Source organism: Cynocephalus volans, chromosome 3 (genome assembly GCF_027409185.1).
Source record: "Cynocephalus volans isolate mCynVol1 chromosome 3, mCynVol1.pri, whole genome shotgun sequence".
Taxonomy (NCBI): Eukaryota; Metazoa; Chordata; class Mammalia; order Dermoptera; family Cynocephalidae; genus Cynocephalus; species Cynocephalus volans.
The window spans coordinates 34,576,647-34,595,576 of NC_084462.1; the positions used below are offsets into that span (position 1 = coordinate 34,576,647).

Genomic DNA, 18,930 nt, shown 5'->3' on the forward strand with positions numbered 1-18,930 from the left:
CGGCAGGTAAAAGAGCCCAATAACTGGTGTGGTCCAGTAGCTTTACAATTGGCATCATGAACAGGATTAAGAGCTAGACAATTGGTGCTGTGAGCAGGATTCCAGGCCTTAGCCTAGCCAGACATTCCCATAAATCATGTGCCCCCGACAGATGGAAAGACAAGCCAAGTTGCCAAAAAAAAACAGACAGCAGGAAAGCATAATAGCTTTTCGTGAGAAAGCATCAATCTTTGGAATGTTCCACATGATGGCCACCGTAATTCTGAATTATGTTTTTAGTAAGGTTTTGCCATTTTGTAAGTATTTGCAGCTTCTGGGGCCATAATTCTCATACATATAAGAGACAGACACACAACGGCAGAGTACTCAGACCTTTAGAAACTGGGAACCCATTTTTACGTTGGATTTTGGTTTTCTAAGAGCCAAGATGATTTTGGCTCTGGGATCTCCTTGACCAACTTATCCAATAATTTTCCAGTTTCTGTCTGATTCAGTCAGCACCTGAGGCCCCCGCTTACCCAAGTGCACCATACTAAAACTGCAGCCCTTTTTGCTGGTGACTCATCAGCAACTGCAAACTCAAAGGTCATGTGCCCTGCCACAGCACAAACTCACCCACGGTACCTCAAAAGCCAAAGAGATCAGGGAGCTCAAATGTAAAGAGAGTAGGGCTCAGACCTGAGAGGGACTTACAACTCTGGGGGCTCCATGAGGAAGGCAGTGGTCCCCAAATGGAGGGCATTAGCAGCACCTTTTCTGCATTCCTCAAGGGGTCTCAGGGGTAGTCAGCCGTCTCCTTCATATCCCCATGTGGTGCCAGAACTGTCAAAGGACAAGACTACAACAAATTTAATTAAAGATCTCAATTGGCTTTGCTGCAAGCCATGTCTCAAAATATTTACAAGGACCCGTAGGTGATATACACAAAGCCAGCTGATATAGAAAAGAGATGCACCTTCCAATTGGGAAACTTCATTTCCCATATGGCTCTTTAAAGCAAGACAAGCCAGTGTGGTGGATCTATGTGCTGTTTATAGGTATCACTTCTCCGGATTTCAACCTGGAGCCGGACATGTCTCAGTCTACCCAAACTGCCAAAACAGTAAGATGCTTGCAGGCATGGAGGAATCAGCCCTCCTGTCCAAGCAATAATTTTAACAGTGTGTGGGGTGTCCCTATGAGACCACTGCACACTGTGGCTAAGAGCATCCCAGCACCTCCCAAGTTCCGGTGTCCACGGAAAGCCATGAGGCCAGAGGCTCATCTTAAGAGCAAGAGTGCTCTTATGTAATTAGAGAAAGCTGAGGAGAGGTTGCCTTGTCTGAAAATGCCCAGAGAAATCAGATTAAGAGCTACCAAATTAGCACTGCCCAAAAACTCACAAAAAAGACTTATTTTGTCATTCAAGGCAGAAGCTCTCATTCTGAGATAGTAAAGATCCTCCGGAAAGGAGGGAACCAGCTCCAGTAAAGTGGAACCTTGACCTAAGTACATAAGGTTCATGGATCTGAGAAGAGGCTGACAGGTTACACCCAATGGAGTCCCCGAGCTCGTGGACCCAAGAGGTCCTTCGGTGGAACCGACCTGAAAGCCAGATCCTGCTCACTGTAGGATGCCAATCTGTGCCAACCTGCAGACCTAAATCAAGTCTGTTGAGGCAGAAGTAATTTTGTAAAGTTTATTGGCAGCCAAGTGTGAGGCTGGACCCACGAAACACCATCTGACAGAGTCAGAGACGTGCTCTGAAGTCTATTACAAATATCAAAGGCTTTACGGACAGAAAGGGCTGAAGACAGCAGAAACAAAGAACAAGAAGCAAATTGGTCATTTCAAAGTCACTTTTCTTGTAAGGTGGGGACAGGGATACAGAACAATAAGAAATAACATCAGGTTACTCAGGCTATTTCTTTTGTGTAAGGATTAAAGCAGCGGGGAACTTCACTGTCATACCTGTCAAAGATTTAAACTGGCATGTTCAGGAAATTGGCTGTTCTCTTTCCTGACTTCTAGGCCTGACGGACATGGAATTTGGCAGGGGTGACTCCATTTTGGTTATTAATCTGGTCTGTGGGGCCTAGTGCAGCAACCAAAACAATGGCCTCTGATAATTTTTACTTGACACTCTCAAATTTGCTCAGTAGGGGTTAAGAAACACACACTACCCTGACCACAAAGAGCGGTGCTAAGACCCAGAGAGAGAAAGCACAAACCCTCGCGAGAAGGGCCGCAACCCCGCGGAGGCGCCGCGCAGCAGGGACTGAACTCTCGCGAGAGCGGCCGTGTCCTCGCGAAAACCCAGCAACGGAGTGCTGGAATGGCCGCGGTGGGCCCGCCGAGCAGCTGGCTGGACCGACAGCCCGACCGGGACGTGCGTGAGCTCGTCCGGCGCGTCGCCGGCCTCCAGAACGAGGCGGACCCCAACTTCCAGCTCGCCCTAAACTTCGCCTGGTCCAATTTCAGGTGTGAGGTGCGGCCCGCGGCTGGCTCCCGCCACAGCCCAGCCGCGCTCGGTCCCACCGCCCGCGGAGCTTGCAGCCCGGCGACGGCCCCGGGGGTGGGTGGGACGCGGGGGACACCCGCAGCGAGCACTCGCTCCTGCAGGGCGGGTCCGTGTCTGTCCGGTCCCGGTGCCCACTGCACTTAGAGCATTGCGTTGCACATCAAAAATCATTTTTTGAGTGTATGGGTCAGTGAGTTTTTAGAGCAAAATATGCTCAAACCCTGTTTAAATTGTATTCCCATTGACTGCCCCTCCCGGCTTGAGCCACTGCAGGTGTCATTTTCTCTCCTTTTTCTGTCACAAAACGTTGGATGATTTTTACTGTTTGTCTCCTACACCTCTATTTTCAGCTAGAATGTTAAGTTCTATTCCAGCCCCTCCATAGGGGGCACATAGTACACCAGGTTACCTAGTATGATTTCTAATGCAATTTCTCTTGCAATTCGTGTTTAAAGATTTATACAGTTTAGATAAATCGCCTGTTTTTTAAATGGGAGATGTAAGTTAGACAATACTTTTATGGTCACTACCCATGATGGAATTGTTACTAAATCAATGTTAATCCGTGTTAATATTCTACCTGGTTAATTTCAGTAAAAATCTTTAACAGTGAACAGTTTTTCAAAATCTGTCGTTTTTAATGATCATAGACGTTAAGCGCCTACATGGTTTAGAGGGCTTTCAGAATCATTGAAAGCATGCCAAGTTTCTGAAATAATAAACTCAGTTCTTAAATATAACTTATAAGAGTGTGTGAAATAGATCACATAACGCAGAAACTTAGCTGTATCCCAAATAATTTTTCTATTAATATTTTTAAATGGCAGTAGGCAGGTGGTTATCATTTTAGAGTTGGGAGAGGCGTTGGAAGTTACTATCTCCTTTTACAGTTTGAGAAACTGAGTTATGATAGGTAAAATAGTGTTCCACTCAGCCATTTACTGGGATAGAATTAGATGTGTTATTAAGTAGTGTAATTTACTTTTAAGTGCAGATTGCTGACTTTGATAATAAAAAATGGAAGAATGGAGAAGCTGTGCTGTAATTTTATGATGCTTTAATCCATCAGAAAAATGAGCAGTTCATGTTTACATTTTTAGAATTTATGACCATGTTCTAGGTCCTAGAAATTCAGAAATGAGTAAGATATAGCCTCTATCTTTAAGACAGCGACAAAAGTTCATTACAGTGTGATAGGGGTTCTTAATCTGAGGGCTTGAAGATAGAATTCAGGTATTTGTGAATTTGGATGAGAAAAAAATTACAGTAACCTCTAACTGAAAAGTAGCATTTCCTTTAATTATGAATGAAAGCAACAAACCACAGTAGTATTAGTCTACCTATGGCTTTGTCATTAGTAGAAATCACATATTATTTTCACATCGTATTATAGTTGTTGCAGATTTTTCTATATATTGTTTACTGTTACTTTAAGGGTAGTTATTGGACCCACTGCTAGGCATTATGTAATGCTTTAATAAAGAAATACCTATATTTATTACTATATCACAGACTTATAAAAATATTTGGCAACTATATTTTGGTATACTTGGTTTCCTTTGAATTTCATTTTATGCATTTAAAAACATTCAGAGAAGGGGTTCTTAGGCTTCACTGGGCCTCACATAAAAAAAAAAAAAGAGTAGAAACATCTGTTGTAGAATGTGCTATGCTGGACTTAGACACAGGACCTTATGGGAAGACAGAGGAGCCAGAGGACTGGGTTGGGAGGTTCAGGATACCCCTGTGTCCTGAGGAAGGGATGTTTGACCAGTCTCTGAGACATGGTAATTGTTTGCCTGCCTGATGGTGGAGGTAATGAGAGGAGAGGTGCACTCTGGAAATACATAGCCGAGTAAAGGGTGTATGGGAAGGTATGGAGGACTGTGAGATGAGTCTGCCTAGCCATGTGACAAAATTGGCATAAGAATTGCATTTTCTCTTTATTAGATTTCATCGTTTCTTGGATGTCAACAGCCACAAAATAGAAAAGACAATAGAAGGGTAAGTCAGTTTTATGTGTATGTGTGTGTATATATATATTCAGAAATATATGTCTTTTCTTGTAGACCTTTCTGTTAATATAGCTTTATAGTTATCAGTTGATATTTTTAATATATTTTAGAATTTATGAAAAATTCATCATTCATTCTGATCTCAACAAAGCTCTTAGTTGGAAGAGATTAACTGAGGAGTTTCTGAATGCATCACTTCCCAGCATAAAGAAAGTAAAGGTATGCCTTCAGTTATGAGATCTGCATTGTTCCAATCTGATTATTGTCACCCTGTTTCTGTTAATATTTAACATTCATTCTATTTCAGTGTTGTCCACTGGCTAGAGCAGGATCTCCTAGAATTTGACTTAAATATTGCCATCAAACCAAGTGGTCCCTGGGCTTATAATGAAAAAAAGAGTGTGTTCTTGTTTAATCATTTTCTTGCCTCAGACCTTGCTGTGGAAATAGAGATCAGAGATTGGCACAAATAATAGCACTGTCTGGATACCTTAAAACTTTCAAATGACTTCTCAGCACTTGTTAGTAATAACTGCCTTTACATGCTTGCTAAATGCCAGGTACACTTTGATATTGTGTCAGGGACCCCCCCAAAACCATCCTTAGGCACAGTGTTTCTCTAGAATTAAAAAAAAGCTATTATCCTCACTGTTATGGTGAGGATACAGATTAAAATTAGAAAAGTGAGAAGGTACATAGAGCAAAGTCTGGGAGAAACCAAACACAAGCTTCCAGATGTCCCTACCCAGTGGAGTTGCACGGGGATGCACTTAATTCTCCCAGTAACGGTGTATGGCACACATGTTGCAACCAGGGCAGCTCACCTGAGCCTTGGTGTCCAGGATTTTTATTGGGGGTCAGTCACATGGGCAGGCAGTACTCATGTGGCTGACCTTAGTTACTCAGTCTGCAGCACCCCAGAGATCAAACTGAGGGCCTCAGGCATATGAGAACAGGCATTCACCCTAAGTTACATTGTTACTATAAACTGATAAAAGTGATACAGCATGGCCCATGGCCTCTGGCATATAAAAACACCCTTCTCAGGATGGTATTGCAAGGGTTCAGAAGTTATGTCCCAGGACCCTTATCAAGGGTCAGTCCTAATCCTTTACCCCACACCTATATTCACTCATTTAATCCTCACAGTAACCTTTGGGGAGTATTCTATATTCATAGGCTTTCTCTTTGAAGACCACTTTGGTCTCTTTAAAGACCACTGTGGGAATTGGTGCCTTAAGGAATAGAGCTTCAGATAACTTTAAAATTTTCAGTCAATTTAAGGAAAGGTATTTCTGGTAGAAGGAGAGAACTGCACTGTTATGAATGCATGCCCTGAGGAATAAAAATGTGTTTCTGTGCACTGTTCCTACAAGGACCACTTGGGTAAAGAAAGCAAATCTCTTTTAGATACCTTCTTGATTCATTTTATATAGTTTTCTGGGTAAACTGTAAAACTGGATAGTTTAGACTCCATGACACCATAATATTAATAATAAAAATACTGGCAAGCATTTTTAGAGCACTACTCTGTGCCAGGCACTGTTTGTCCTATAAAGACCATTTTGAGTAGGTACTATTATTATCTCCATTTTGGGAAGGCAAATGACTTAATCTCAGTTTAACTTGTACCAATTAAAATACCTATGTTGTGTAAGGACAGTTAAGTGAAACTGTGTGTGTCACTTCTGATTCCTGCTCAGACCTTTTGTTGTTATCTGTGGTCGTTTTTCTGTACACTCTGAGCAGTGGACTCCCTGGGCACAGTGAGACCACACTCCCTTGCTCTGCTGTGACACATCCTACTTCTTACCTGCGTTGTTCTTCTCCTTTCTCCTGCCTAAGGAATCTTACTCACTTTTTAATATTAAACTCAAGTATTGTCTTGATGCGTACTGGGTCCTCATATTTGACTTCTCTGTTGTATTTGTTATTGTTCTTTTAACATGTGGCTTTTACAAGTGTAGGGCTCTGTGTCTGATTTGTTCCTAAGGCAGCTAGAACATAGTAGATAATACGTATTTGTTGAAGAACTAAATACATCTGTGCAGCCCTTCCTGCTTCGCTGTTCCTCTCTGTCCTCAGCGCCCACCCCACTTACATGAGGCAGAATTGGTTACCTTTTTCTCGCTGTGGCATTGTAGACACATCTGTTGTAGCATCACAATAACTTCACCCTTTTTTCCAGCTTTATTGATATATAACTTACATACCATAAAATACATCCATTGTGAATGTACAGTTCACTAATTTTTAGTGAATGCAGTTATACAGCCATCACCACAACCCAGTTTTGGAACATTTTTACTATCCAGAAGTTTCCCTCAAGTCCATTTACCGTCAGTGCCCACTTCTATCTACCCCAACCCCAGACAATTACTGATCTGTTCTCTGTATTTATAAATTTGCTTTTTTCTGGACAATTCATGTAAATGAGATCATACAATATGCAGTCGTTTGTGTCTGTCATCTGTTACTTGCTGCAGTGTTCTTGAGATTTATTCATGTTGTAGCATTTGTCTGTATTCCACTTCTTTTCGTTGTTGAATAGTTTTCCATTGTATGGATATGCTGCATTTTGTTTATTCACCAGTGGATGACCTTTAGATTGTTGCCAGTTTTTGGCTATTATGAATAAACTGCTATGAACATTCTCATACAAGCTTTATGTGGACACGTGTCTTCATTTCTCTTTGGTAGATTTCTAGGAGTGAAATTGCTAGTTAATATTGTAAACTTAGATTTAATCTTTTAAGGAACTGCTGAAACTAAAATGTTTCCTGAAGTGGTTGGATCATTTTATATTCCTACTTGCCCTAATTAATTGCTGTATATGTTCTGAGGAAAGGGTGTAACTTAAGGGTTCCAGTTTTCCAGTTTCTCTTTTTATTTTTTTGGTGGTTGGCCAGTACAGGGATCTGTATCCTTAACCCTGGTGTGACAACACCACACTCTAACCAATTGAGCTAACCGACCAGCCCTAGTTTCTTGCCCACACTTGTTATTGCCTGTCATTTTGATTATAGACATCCTAGAGAGTATGTACAGTCATGTGCCACATAACAACATTTCAGTCATCAATGGACTGCATATACAATGGTGGTCCCATAAGATTATAATGGCTATACCATATAGCCTAGTTGTGTAGTAGGTTATACCATCTAGATTTGTTGTAAGTATACTGTGTGATGTTCACACAACAATGAAATCACCTAATGATGCATTTCTCAGAATGCATCCCTGCTAAGTGCATGACTGTAGTAGTATCTCATTGGGTTTTGATTTACATTTCCTTAATACATAATGATATTGAGCATCTTTTCATGTGCTTTTTAGCCATTCTTATATCTTATGTGATATCCATTCAAGTCTTTTACCCATTTTCTTTTCTTTTACCCATTTTCTTTTCACAGTTCTGGAAGTTGGGAAGTCCAGTATCAAGGCACTAGCAGATTTGGTGTCTGGTGAGGGCCAGCTGTTTGGTTCATAGACGGAGCCTTCTTGCTGTGTCCTCACAGGTGAAAGGCACAAGGGATCTCTCTGGGGCCTCTTTTGTAAGGGCACTAATCCTCTTCATGAGGGCTCCACCCTAATGACCTAATTACCTTCCAAAGGCTTCACCTCCTGATATCATCACTTTAGAGGTTGGATTTCAGCTTATTAATTCTGAAGGGGACACAAACATTCAGACTATAGCATCCTCCAACTTCATTCTTTTTAAAAATGTTTTGTCTGTTATAGACCTCTTAAATTTCTATGCATATTTTAGGACCAGCTAAATGTCTACAGAAAGCCTGCTGGGATTTTGGTAGGAATTGTGTTGATCTGTAGATCAATTTGGAAAGTATTACTATCTGTCATGCGTTGAATTGTGTCCTCTAAAAAGATATGTGGAACTCCTATGGCCCAGTACCCGTGAGTGTGACCTTATTATAGGGTCTCTGATGATGTGATAAAGTTAAAATGAAGTCATGCTGGATTAGGGTGGGCTCTAATTTCATAACTAGCATTATCAAGAAGAGGGAAATTGGGACAGTCATACACAGAGAACATCGTCTGATGACAAAGGCAGAGACTGGAGCAGTGCTTCTACAGGCCAAGGAGTGCCAAAGATTGCCAGCAACCACCAGAGCAAGGAAGAGGCAAGGAAGTTTTCTTCCCTAGAACCTTCACAGGGAGCATGGCCCTGTCGGTACCATGATCTCAGACTCCCAGCCTCCAGAACTGTGAAAGAGTGAATTCCCTTTGTTTTTAAGCCACCCAGTTTGTGGTCTTTTGTTACAGCAGCCCTTGGAAGTAACACATAATTTTATCAATATTAAGTCTTCCAATCAGTGAGTATGGAATATCTCTCCATTATATTTAGATCTTCTTTAATTTTTCTCAGTAATACTGGTCTCACAGGATGAGTTTAGAAGGGTTCCCTCTACTTCTACTCTATAGAAGAGATTGTGAAGAAATGGTATCATTCCTTTCTTAAATGTTCAGTAGAATTCACCAGTGAAACCATCTGGGCTTGGTGCCTTGTTTTGGAAGATTAATTGTTAATTCAGTGTATTTAATAGATATAGGTGTGCTCAAAGATCTCTTAGTCCTTTTGGTAAATAGTGTCATTTAAGCAGTGGATCCCTTTCATCTAAGTTTTCAAATTTGTGGAAATAGAGTTATTCATTATACTTCTCTGTTATCCTTTTTAATGCCCATGGGGTCAGTAGTGATGGTCCCTCTTTCATTTCGGATTTTAGTAATTTACGTCTTTCTCTTTTTTTGTGGTTAGTGTGGCTAGAGATTTATCAGTATTATTAAACTTTTCAAACAACCAGCTTTCGGTTTCATTGGCTTTGTTATTTTTTGTTTTCAATTTCATTGATTTCTGCTCTAATTTTTATCATTTCTTTTATTCTGCTTACTTTGGATTTAATTTTTCTTCTTTTTCTACTTTCCTAAGATGGAAGCTTATATTATTGATTTTAGATCTTTCTTTTTTCTAACATATGCATTCAATGGCACAAATTTTCCTCCGAGCATTACTTTTGCCACATCACACAAATCTACTGCCATTCATTTAACTTATTCATAAGCTAAAATCATGGAGTGCATTCTGTTATTATTTTGAAAACTGCTTATTAGTAGATCAGCTAAGAATAAGAAAAATAAAAGATTTTATTTTACCTTCATTTTTTTCCTTCTGTAATACTCTTTCTCTCTTTATGTAAGTCCACATTTCTGACCTTTATCGTTTTCCCGTCTCTGAAGGATTTCTTTTCATGTTTCTTTTTTTTTTTTTTCTTTTCATGTTTCTTGCCAGGAAGATCTACTAACAAAAAATTCCCTCGATTTTTGTTTGTCTGAGAAAGTACTTATTTTTCCTTCACCTTTAAAGGATAATTTTGCTGGATGCAGAATCCTAGGTTCATGGGGGTTTTTTCTTTCAACACTTTGAATCTTTCTCTCTTTTTCACTTTCATGACTCTGAAGAGAAGTCTGATGTAATTCCTAGCCTTGCTCCTCTATAGGTAAGGAGCTTTTTCTTTCCCTCTGACTTCTTTCAAGACATTCTCTTTTTCTTTGGTTTTCTGTAACTTAAATATGATATGCCTAAGTGTAGATATTTTGGTATATATCCTCTTCAATGTTCTCTGAGCTTCTGTGGTTTGGTGTTTGTCTTTAACTTTGGAAAAGTCTGACATTATTACTCCAAATATTTCTTCTGTTGCTTTCTCTCTTTCTTCTCCTGGTATTTTCATTATGTGTATGTTATACCTCTTAAAATCATTCCACGGTTCTTGTATGTTCTATTCAGCTTTTATCACTCCTTTTTCTCTTGCTTTTCAGTTTGGGAAGTTTCTGTTGACACGTCTTCAAGCTCACTGATTGTTTCCTTGTCCATGCCCATTTACTGATGAGCCCATCAAAGACATACTTCATTTCTGTTACCTTCTTTTTGATTTGTAGTGCTTCCTTTTGATTTTTTCTTTGAGTTTCTATCTCTTTGCTTACGTTACCCATCTCTTCTTGCTTGTTATCCACTTTTTCCATTAGAGCCCTTAACATATTAACCGTAGTTATTTTAAGTTCTCAGTCTGATAATTCCGGTGTCCCTGCTATATTAGTCCATTTCTGTTGTTATAACAGAATACCTGAAACTGGGTAATTTATAAAAAACAGAAGTTTATTTGGCTTATGATTCTGGGACAGCTGTATCTGGCGTGGGCCTCAGGCTGCTTCTACTCATGGTGGAAAACGGCAGGTAGCTGGTGGGTACAAGCAGATCACATGGCGAGAGGAAGCAAGAGAGAGAAGGGGAGGTGCCAGAGTCTTTTTAAACAACCAGCTCTCATGGGAACTAATAAAGCAAGACCTCATTCATTACCCCCACCCACCAGGGAGAGCATTAATCCATTCATGAGGGATCTGCCCCCATGACTCATTAAACAGCTCCCAACCCTGTCACATTGGGACCAGATTTTCACATGATTTTGGGGGTGACAACACATCCCATCATTCCACCCCTGGTCCCCCAAAATTCATGTCGCTCTTACATATAACATATAATCATTCCATCCCAACAGTCCCAAAAGTCTTAGCTTGTTCCAGCACCTACTTAAAAGTCCAAAGTCTCATCTGAGACCAAAGGCAAGACTTTCAGCTGTGAAACTGTAAAAATCAAACACCAATTTATCTACTGCCAAGATAAAATGGTGGAACAGACATTGGGTACACATTCCCATTCCAAAGAGAGGAATAGACCAGAAGAAAGGAGAAACAGGCCCCAAAGAAGTCCAAAACTCAGTAGGGCAGACGTTAAATCTTAAAGCTCCAAAATAATCTCTTCTTTGACTTCAAATCCTACATCCTGAGCACAATGGGGCATCTGGGCCCCTAGAGCCTCAGGCAGTCCTGCCACCTGGCTCTGCTGGGAGCAGTTCACTGGGCTGCATTGGTGCCTGCAGCTATTCCAGGCTGGTGTTGCATGTTGCCAGTGGTCCTACAGTTCCGGGGTCCTGGCAGCAGCCCCACTGCCTTAGCTCTACAAGACATTTCCTTGGTGGGGGCTCTCTATGGGATTCCAACTGCACATTCCTGCTCGGCATTGCTGTAGTAGATGGCCTCCTCAGCAGCTCCACCCTTGCAGCAGGTCTCTTCCTGGGCCCCCAGGCTTTTCCAGACATCCTCTGAAATCTGGTGGAGGCTGCTACACCTTCACTGCTCTCAAGTTCTGCCAGCCTGCAAATTTAACACCATGTGGAGACCACCAAGGTTTCTGGCTTGTGCTCTCCAGAGCTGCTGCACGAACCACACTTGGGGCTACTTGAGGCAGGGCTGCTCCAACCAGAGCAGCTGGCATGCAGGGAGCAGGTTTCCAAGGGCAGAAGTGCCCCAGGTCTGTCCTCTGGAACAATTCGGTCCTCCTAGGCCTCCAGGTCTGTGATGGGAGGGATGCCCTTCCAGACTTCTGAAATTCCTTCAGGGCCTTTCTCTCATTGTCTTAGCTGTTAGCATCTGTCTGCCTCATCACCATGCTGATGTCTTTAGCAACCAGTCTATCTGCTGCACCCTTGCATTTTTCTGCTGAAAGGGCTCTCTCATTCTTTACCACATGGCCAGGCTGCAGATTTTCAAAATCTTTACACTCTGCTTCTCTTTTAAATTCTGGCTTTATATAATGCCTTTGCTGCCATGACTCAGCATAGGCTGTTACAAGTAGCCATGCAGTATTGTAATGATGAATAAGCTAACTATACTGATCTAACCATCACACATTCTACACATTTATTGAAAATCAATGTAGTATCCCACGTATATGTATAATAAAAAGAAAATGTCAAAAGATAACAGGTGTTAGCAGGGATGTGGAAAAAAGTACACTTGTATATTGTAGTGGAAATGCAAATTGGTACAACTGCCATGAAAAAGATTATGGATGTTTCTTAAAGATTATAATTTAATTTGCCTCAAAATATTATAAACACTAAAAATTAAAATTTTTTAAAAATTAAATTTTAAAAAGTTTTAGAAATAGAGCTGGGAGTCACACAGCATTGTGAATGTAATTCTGTAAAATTGTACTTTTAAAAATTCTTAAAATGGCAAATCTTATGTGTATTTACCACAATAAAGAAAAGTTTAAAAAATTAAAACTACAAAAACAAAACACAGACAAGTAGCCATGTAGCTTCTTTAATGCTTTGCTGCTTGGAAATTTCTTCTGCCAAACATTCTGGTTCACAACTCTTAAGTCTCACCTTCCACAAAGTCCTAGGGCGTGGACACAATGCAGCCAAGTTGCTTGCTATGGTGTAGCAAGAGTGATCTTTTGTCCAATTCCCAATAAGTTCTTCATTTCTATCTGAGACCTCATCATCAGCATGGCTTTTACTATCTGCATTTCTATCAGCATTCTAGTCACAACCATTTAACCAATCTCTTAAACGTTCCAAACTGTCCCTCATCTTTTTGTCTTCTGAGTCCTCCAAACTCCTCCAGCCTTTGCCCATTATCCACTTCCAAAGGCATGTCCACATTTTCAGGTATCTGTATAGCAACACCCCACTCGTGGTACCAATTTTCTGTATTAGTCCGTTTCTATTGCTATAATAGAATACCTGAAACTGGGTAATTTTTAAAGAACAGAGGTTTATTTGGCTTATGATTCTGGGACAGCTGCATCTTGCACAAGCCTCAGGCTACTTCTACTCATGGTGGAAAATGGCAGACAGCCGACAGGTACAAGCAGATCACATGGCAAGAGAAAGCAAGAGAGAGGGAGAGGGGAGGTGCCAGGGTCTTTTAAACAACCAGCTTTCATGGGAACTAATAGAGTGAGAACTCACTCACTACCCCCACCCACCAGGGAGAGCATTAATCCATTCCTGAGGTATTTGTCCCCATGACTCAAACAGCTCCCAACACTGCCACATTGGGAATCAGATTTCCACATGATTTTTGGGGTGACAACACATCCAAACTCTATCACCCACCATGTCTGAGTCTGGTTTTAATGCTTGTTCTGCCTCTTCTGACATGCAGCACCAGGGGTCCACTGTGGCCTACCTGGACACCTGAGCCCAGGACTCCAGAGTTTTTATTGACTGCAGTTACAGAAGTCCCACATCCCCCAAAGGAAAGCAGGTGCTCACTGTAAATTACATTGTTCACACACACTATCCAGACAAACTTGTACGTCATGGTTCATTATCTGAGGATACCAAACACTTGTCTATTCAAACATTCCTAGAGCTCAGTTTACCAGAAGCCAGCCATGGGCTACTCTTAAAAACAAGCCCTTTTTGGGAATGTGCAAGGCTTCAGCAGCTTGGGCCTGCTGTGTTAATTCGTGCACAGCTAGTATCCCAGTTTAGAAACCAATCTTGTGAATAAGAGAAGACTGACCAATAGAAATGTGAACAAAGGAGACTAATAGCCAGTAAAGGAAAATCAGAGTACTTAAGCTTATGAAAAAAATGCCTAAGCTTCCATTACATAAGATAAATGCAAACTAAAGCAACACTGAGAATACTTTTTATAAGCTGATTAATAAAAGGTGTGGGAAACAGGAAATTTTATACTCGTTGCAGTTGTGTGTATGTGTCTGTATGTAGTATTTGTACTGAACGCATATTTTGGCATTATTTCTCAAAACTCCAAGTGCAGATATCCTTTGACTTAGCTTTTCACTTTTTAAGAATTTATTATTCAGATAAACTTTCATTATTGTAAAACGACGTAAGTTTGTGATAGCAAAAGATTGGAAAAATCTAGATATTAATGGGGACTGGTTAAATAGAATATGGTACATCTATGTTAAACTATTGGATGTGCTTAAGCTTTATGATACATATTGCCACAAGATAATAAACAATTTTTAACCATAATATTGTACTCTAAAAATATTTCACTTGTTCTAGGAATTAAAAACTGTCATCTGCTCAGATATCTTATACTTAGAAATGTAGACCTCAAACCACAGGTGGATTTGAGGTTCCTTATGTGTACACACTTGAACTATGAAAAAAGTTGAGGTTAGGATTTACTTACATAGCAACTCATCTTTTCTCAAACCAGGAAAATGAATTGGAGACATAACTGTCTTGAGGTTATCTTTTCTTTACTCAATCTAGTATAGAAAGCACTTACTCAGTGATTCATGTTTTTTGTTTTTTGTCTTAAAGACAGATGCACATTATTCCATACTGTCACTTCTTCTGTGTCTGTCTGATTCTCCTTCAAACAACAATTATGTGGAAACACCAAGAGAGAAAGAAGTGGGTATGTTACTAGATAGTTTATCATGTAAGAAATAAAAGAGAAATTCATTTTATTACTTAATTACTAGACATGGAGGTTTTATTGAAAGTTGTAAAAACCTATGAAACTGAAAAATGTGTGTTGCTTTGGATACAATTGCAATTGCAAAATTTCAGTTAAGATAAGTTCTGACTATAAGTTAGACTACTTTCAATTTTATAAAGAAAACTCACTTTATAGAGTGAGTTAATTAAAATATAAAATGTATTAGAATATTAATTTATAAAGTATTTCAATATTTTTAAATTTTGGTTTCCTGAGTGTATTTTATCTTGAGTTAGGTTTTTTTCCTATAGTTTTGCTGTTTTTTCAGAGATAGTTATGATAAAGCTGATGAGGTTCTTCTGTTACATTTTAGAGAAGGATGATTTTGACTGGGGAAAATACTTGCTGGAAGGGGAAGAAATTGACCTTGGTCCGAACATGGATACACCAGTAAGTGGCAGTAGTTTCGCTACTGAAAATATAAAAATATGCCAAGTGATAAAGATGATTTTAATGGGTCCTTCTGCCTGAGAGCAGCTTAGCTGAAACAGTAGTGCTTTTCACTAAGCTAAAGTAGTTTATTGTGGAAGACTTATTAAGATTTTGCACCAAATCATTATTACTAGGAAGTTGAATGGGGTGAATACAAATATCCCTCAAGGAGCTGTGATCTTGTGATTTTTGCCACCAAAAATGATTTCATTCCTATAACAGGAACTTTTAAGAGATTTAGAAAAAATTTCATTTGGTTTTTGCTTTTTTGTCTGTGTTGCTTCCAAGATTATGCCTTCTGAAATTTTCTTAATCTTTTAACCTAAATATCTCTAATTGTTATATTCTCTAAGGAAAGATAAGGTGTATTTCTTTTTTAAATCAGAGTTGGTCTGAAGAAAGTGAAGACGAAGATGATCAACAGTCCTTAAGCAGAGAAGACTCTGGGATTCAGGTGGACAGGACACCGTTAGAAGAACAAGATCAAAACAGGAATCTGGGGCCGCGTGTCAGCTGGAAAGGTATTGTGCATTGTCAGGTGCTGGCATTTTCTAATGGAGGAATTCCCTAGAAGGAAAGGCAAGCTTTGAGATGGCTCCGTGTGATCGAGATATTGGTAAGCTTTGCCATTCTTATAAAACAAATCTTTTAAAGCCATTAGTAGATCTTTTAGTGCCTAAGTAGTAACACTGTAGAGTTCGTGTTGAAAAGGGGTTTAGAGTGCACCTTTCTTCTTTTTTTAATAATTCTGAGTGCTTTGTTAGTTCTAAATACTTCCTTTTTTTTCCTATTGGAGAAGTATTGACTTGCTGAAGTTAATAACTAAATAAAAGGAAAAGATCTATATAATTTTTTTTTAATTTGATTGCTTTTTCAGTTTTTAGTGAAGAACTATAAATTGGTAGAATCTAGAAAGAGCTGGAAGCAACCTTTTAGATCATCTAATCTTGCTTTTCCTCTTGGAGATAAGGAAGCAAAGGCCAGATGCAATGGCTTTTCTGTGGCCACACAACTGTGAGGCTGACATTGCTCGTGGCCCCTGCAGTCAAACCTTGTCAAATGGGCATGAAGCAGTTAAAGCGACTAGACATCCTAATGATTTTCTGAGTTTTTCCCCTTTCTTTTTAATTCTTGAGTTGAGCCTCCAGGGCAAAGTGTGATTAATCATGCCACTCAGTTCAGAGCACATTAGCGTCATTAGTCTAGTTAGGGCCTTTTAGTTTATTAAATTCTTCTCTTTCCTCTGCTATTTCTGATTCCCACTCCTATTTCTCTTTCTCTCCCAGCCCAGTTACAGGTGTCTGTTCTAGTGTATTTGCTGTGTTCTCACACATGGGAGTTCTTGTAAAACACTGTGATGGTTGGTGTGTTCTGTTTCTTAATTATGTAACTGGTATTGTGCTATGTATAAATTTTGTTGTTACTTTTTTTATTTGTCTCTTTAAAAATCTGTCCACATTGCTATATGAAAATCTCTTCCTTTGTTCCTAACTGCTACGTAGGATTCCACAGTTGCAACTTACCTGTCCCCTTGTTGATAGGCCCTGAGTTGTCTTCACCTCCTCTGCCACACCTAGTGCTCTGCCAGCTCTGGACCTGTGTGAGACTCTGGCTGTAATACATAAGTTCCTGCCTCTCCATCTCATCAGTACTAGATAGGATCTGCCTTTCTGATTTTGGCCATTGTTGCCTTCATTGGCAGTTGTCTGGCTGCTAGTGTTTTAGGGGCTTCCTCCTTTACCTGATCCCTCGAGCTTCCTCTTCTGAGAATTGATTGGCCATTGACATTGTTTTCTGGTTTTTCTTTTGAGCTTTGTATCCTTCCTGCCCACCCCCACCCCTCAGAGTTTTTGCCAATCTAGATATTAATTCCTAGATTTTAGACATTGCAGATATCTTCTAGTCAGTCACCTGGCTGTAAACATTTTTCATGATGTCCTTCAAACAGAATCCATGATTATTTTATATTTTATTGTACTCAAGCCTGTGGATTTTTCATATGGTCAGTATTTGGATCTTGAAATTTTTCTCTAAAAAAAATTCCCCTGTATTCTTTCTTCTGTATTTTTTTTATCCCTTACATTTGGGTCTTTACTGACCACCCAGTCCACTTTTGTCCAGAGTATATTTTCTGCCATCTCCTGAGCCAGTTTTCCCAACAGCATCTAGGAAATAATTCATTCTTTCCACATTGCTTTGTGGATCTGCCTTTATCATGTATTAGTTTCCCTAAATACATGTATTTATTCCAGATTTTCTGTTCTGTTCACTTAATGTGAGTCTGGCCCAAGAACAGACAGTTTTTATTATATGGCTTTGTAATATTATATCTTAATACATAGAAAACAAGTCTCCCCACATCCTCTTTGCTTTTTTTCAAAATTGGCTTAGCTATTTGTGAACTTTTATTCTTCCATAGACATTTTAGAAACAGTATGGTAAGTTCCTTTAAAAAAAATTCCAGCTGGAATTTTGATTGAGATTGCAGTGAATTTATAGATTTAACTGGGGGAACACTGACATCCTTACTATGACAGTATCTACACTTATTCTGATTTTTTATGACTTTTAGTAGATTTTGAAATTTTTTTTAGTGATCTTAAGTATTCGCTACTCAATTTCTACATATGTGATAGTTTTATTATTGTGTTGTGTTTGTTGTTGTTGTTGTTGGCAGCTGGCCAGTATGGGTATCCGAAGCCATGACCTTGGCATTACAAGGCTGTGCTCTAACAAACTGAGCTGACTGGCCAGCGCATAATTTTATTATTGTGAATGTCGCCTTTTTTGTCTTGTTTTGTTTATTCCTGGTGTTAGGGAACGCTATTGGTTTCTGTAAGTTGTCCTTATACCCAGCATTCTTGATAAATTCTTATATTAATTATAATAGTTGATTCCATTAGGTTTTTTGTGTAAATGATCAGTATCATCTGCAAATGTTGACAGGTTTATCTCCTCCTACCAGTTCTAATACCTCATATCTTCTCTGTGTCATGCTGACCAAGTCTCTTTTCTGGCCCACAGCCCAGTCCTCTAATCTGTAGAGTGAGCAGCCGCAGAGGGAGTGGGCTTCCTGGATGGATCTCATCCTCAGGGGTTGCACCTGAAATTCCTCCATTAAGTGTCATGGTTGTTTGGTATCAGTTTGGGGTATATGGCCTTTATCAAATTAAGACAATTCCCTTCTATTCCTTTTTTTCTAGGCGTCTTTAATCATAAATGAATATTGAACTTTATCAAATGCTATTTTTTAATCTGTGAAATAATCCCATAATTTTTCTCTTTTATTCTATTGACACATTGATAGATTTTCTTTTTCTTTTTTTTTTTTTTTCCTGAACTATGAGTTGGGAGATTTTTTGATATTGAATCATCCTTTAATTCCTGAGCTAAACTTCCTTGATCATTCTGGCTTTTAGTATATTATTGGATTGGACTAGCTATTTTTGTTTGTCTGTTTTTGGTTTTGGTGGCTGGCTGGTGAGGGGATCTGAATCCTTGACTTTGGTGTTACCAGCACTGTGCTCTCCCAAGTGAGTGGACTATCTTTTAATGTAGGATTTTTCATCTTTATTCTTTGATGAATTACTTTTTTTTAAATCATGTCTGTATTAGTCAAGGTTTTCTAGA

At 39.5% G+C, this 18,930-nt stretch overlaps 1 protein-coding gene across 5 annotated transcripts in view; it reads left to right on the forward strand.

Annotated features, from left to right (window-relative positions):
• Nucleotides 1–2,302: 2,302 nt before the first annotated feature.
• The window catches only part of TUBGCP5 (tubulin gamma complex component 5), a 45,025-nt gene continuing 28,397 nt past the window's right edge, over nt 2,303–18,930 (forward strand). For all 5 annotated transcript variants that reach the window (XR_010022888.1, XM_063089073.1, XM_063089075.1 and 2 more), the window contains exons 1-6: nt 2,303–2,460; nt 4,451–4,504; nt 4,626–4,734; nt 14,688–14,784; nt 15,182–15,258; nt 15,686–15,821. Coding sequence is in view for 4 of the 5 variants with exons in the window: in XM_063089073.1 (XP_062945143.1) it covers nt 2,315–2,460; nt 4,451–4,504; nt 4,626–4,734; nt 14,688–14,784; nt 15,182–15,258; nt 15,686–15,821 (619 nt within the window). In the remaining variant the exon portion in view is untranslated. The remainder of the gene's footprint in view (nt 2,461–4,450; nt 4,505–4,625; nt 4,735–14,687; nt 14,785–15,181; nt 15,259–15,685; nt 15,822–18,930) is intronic.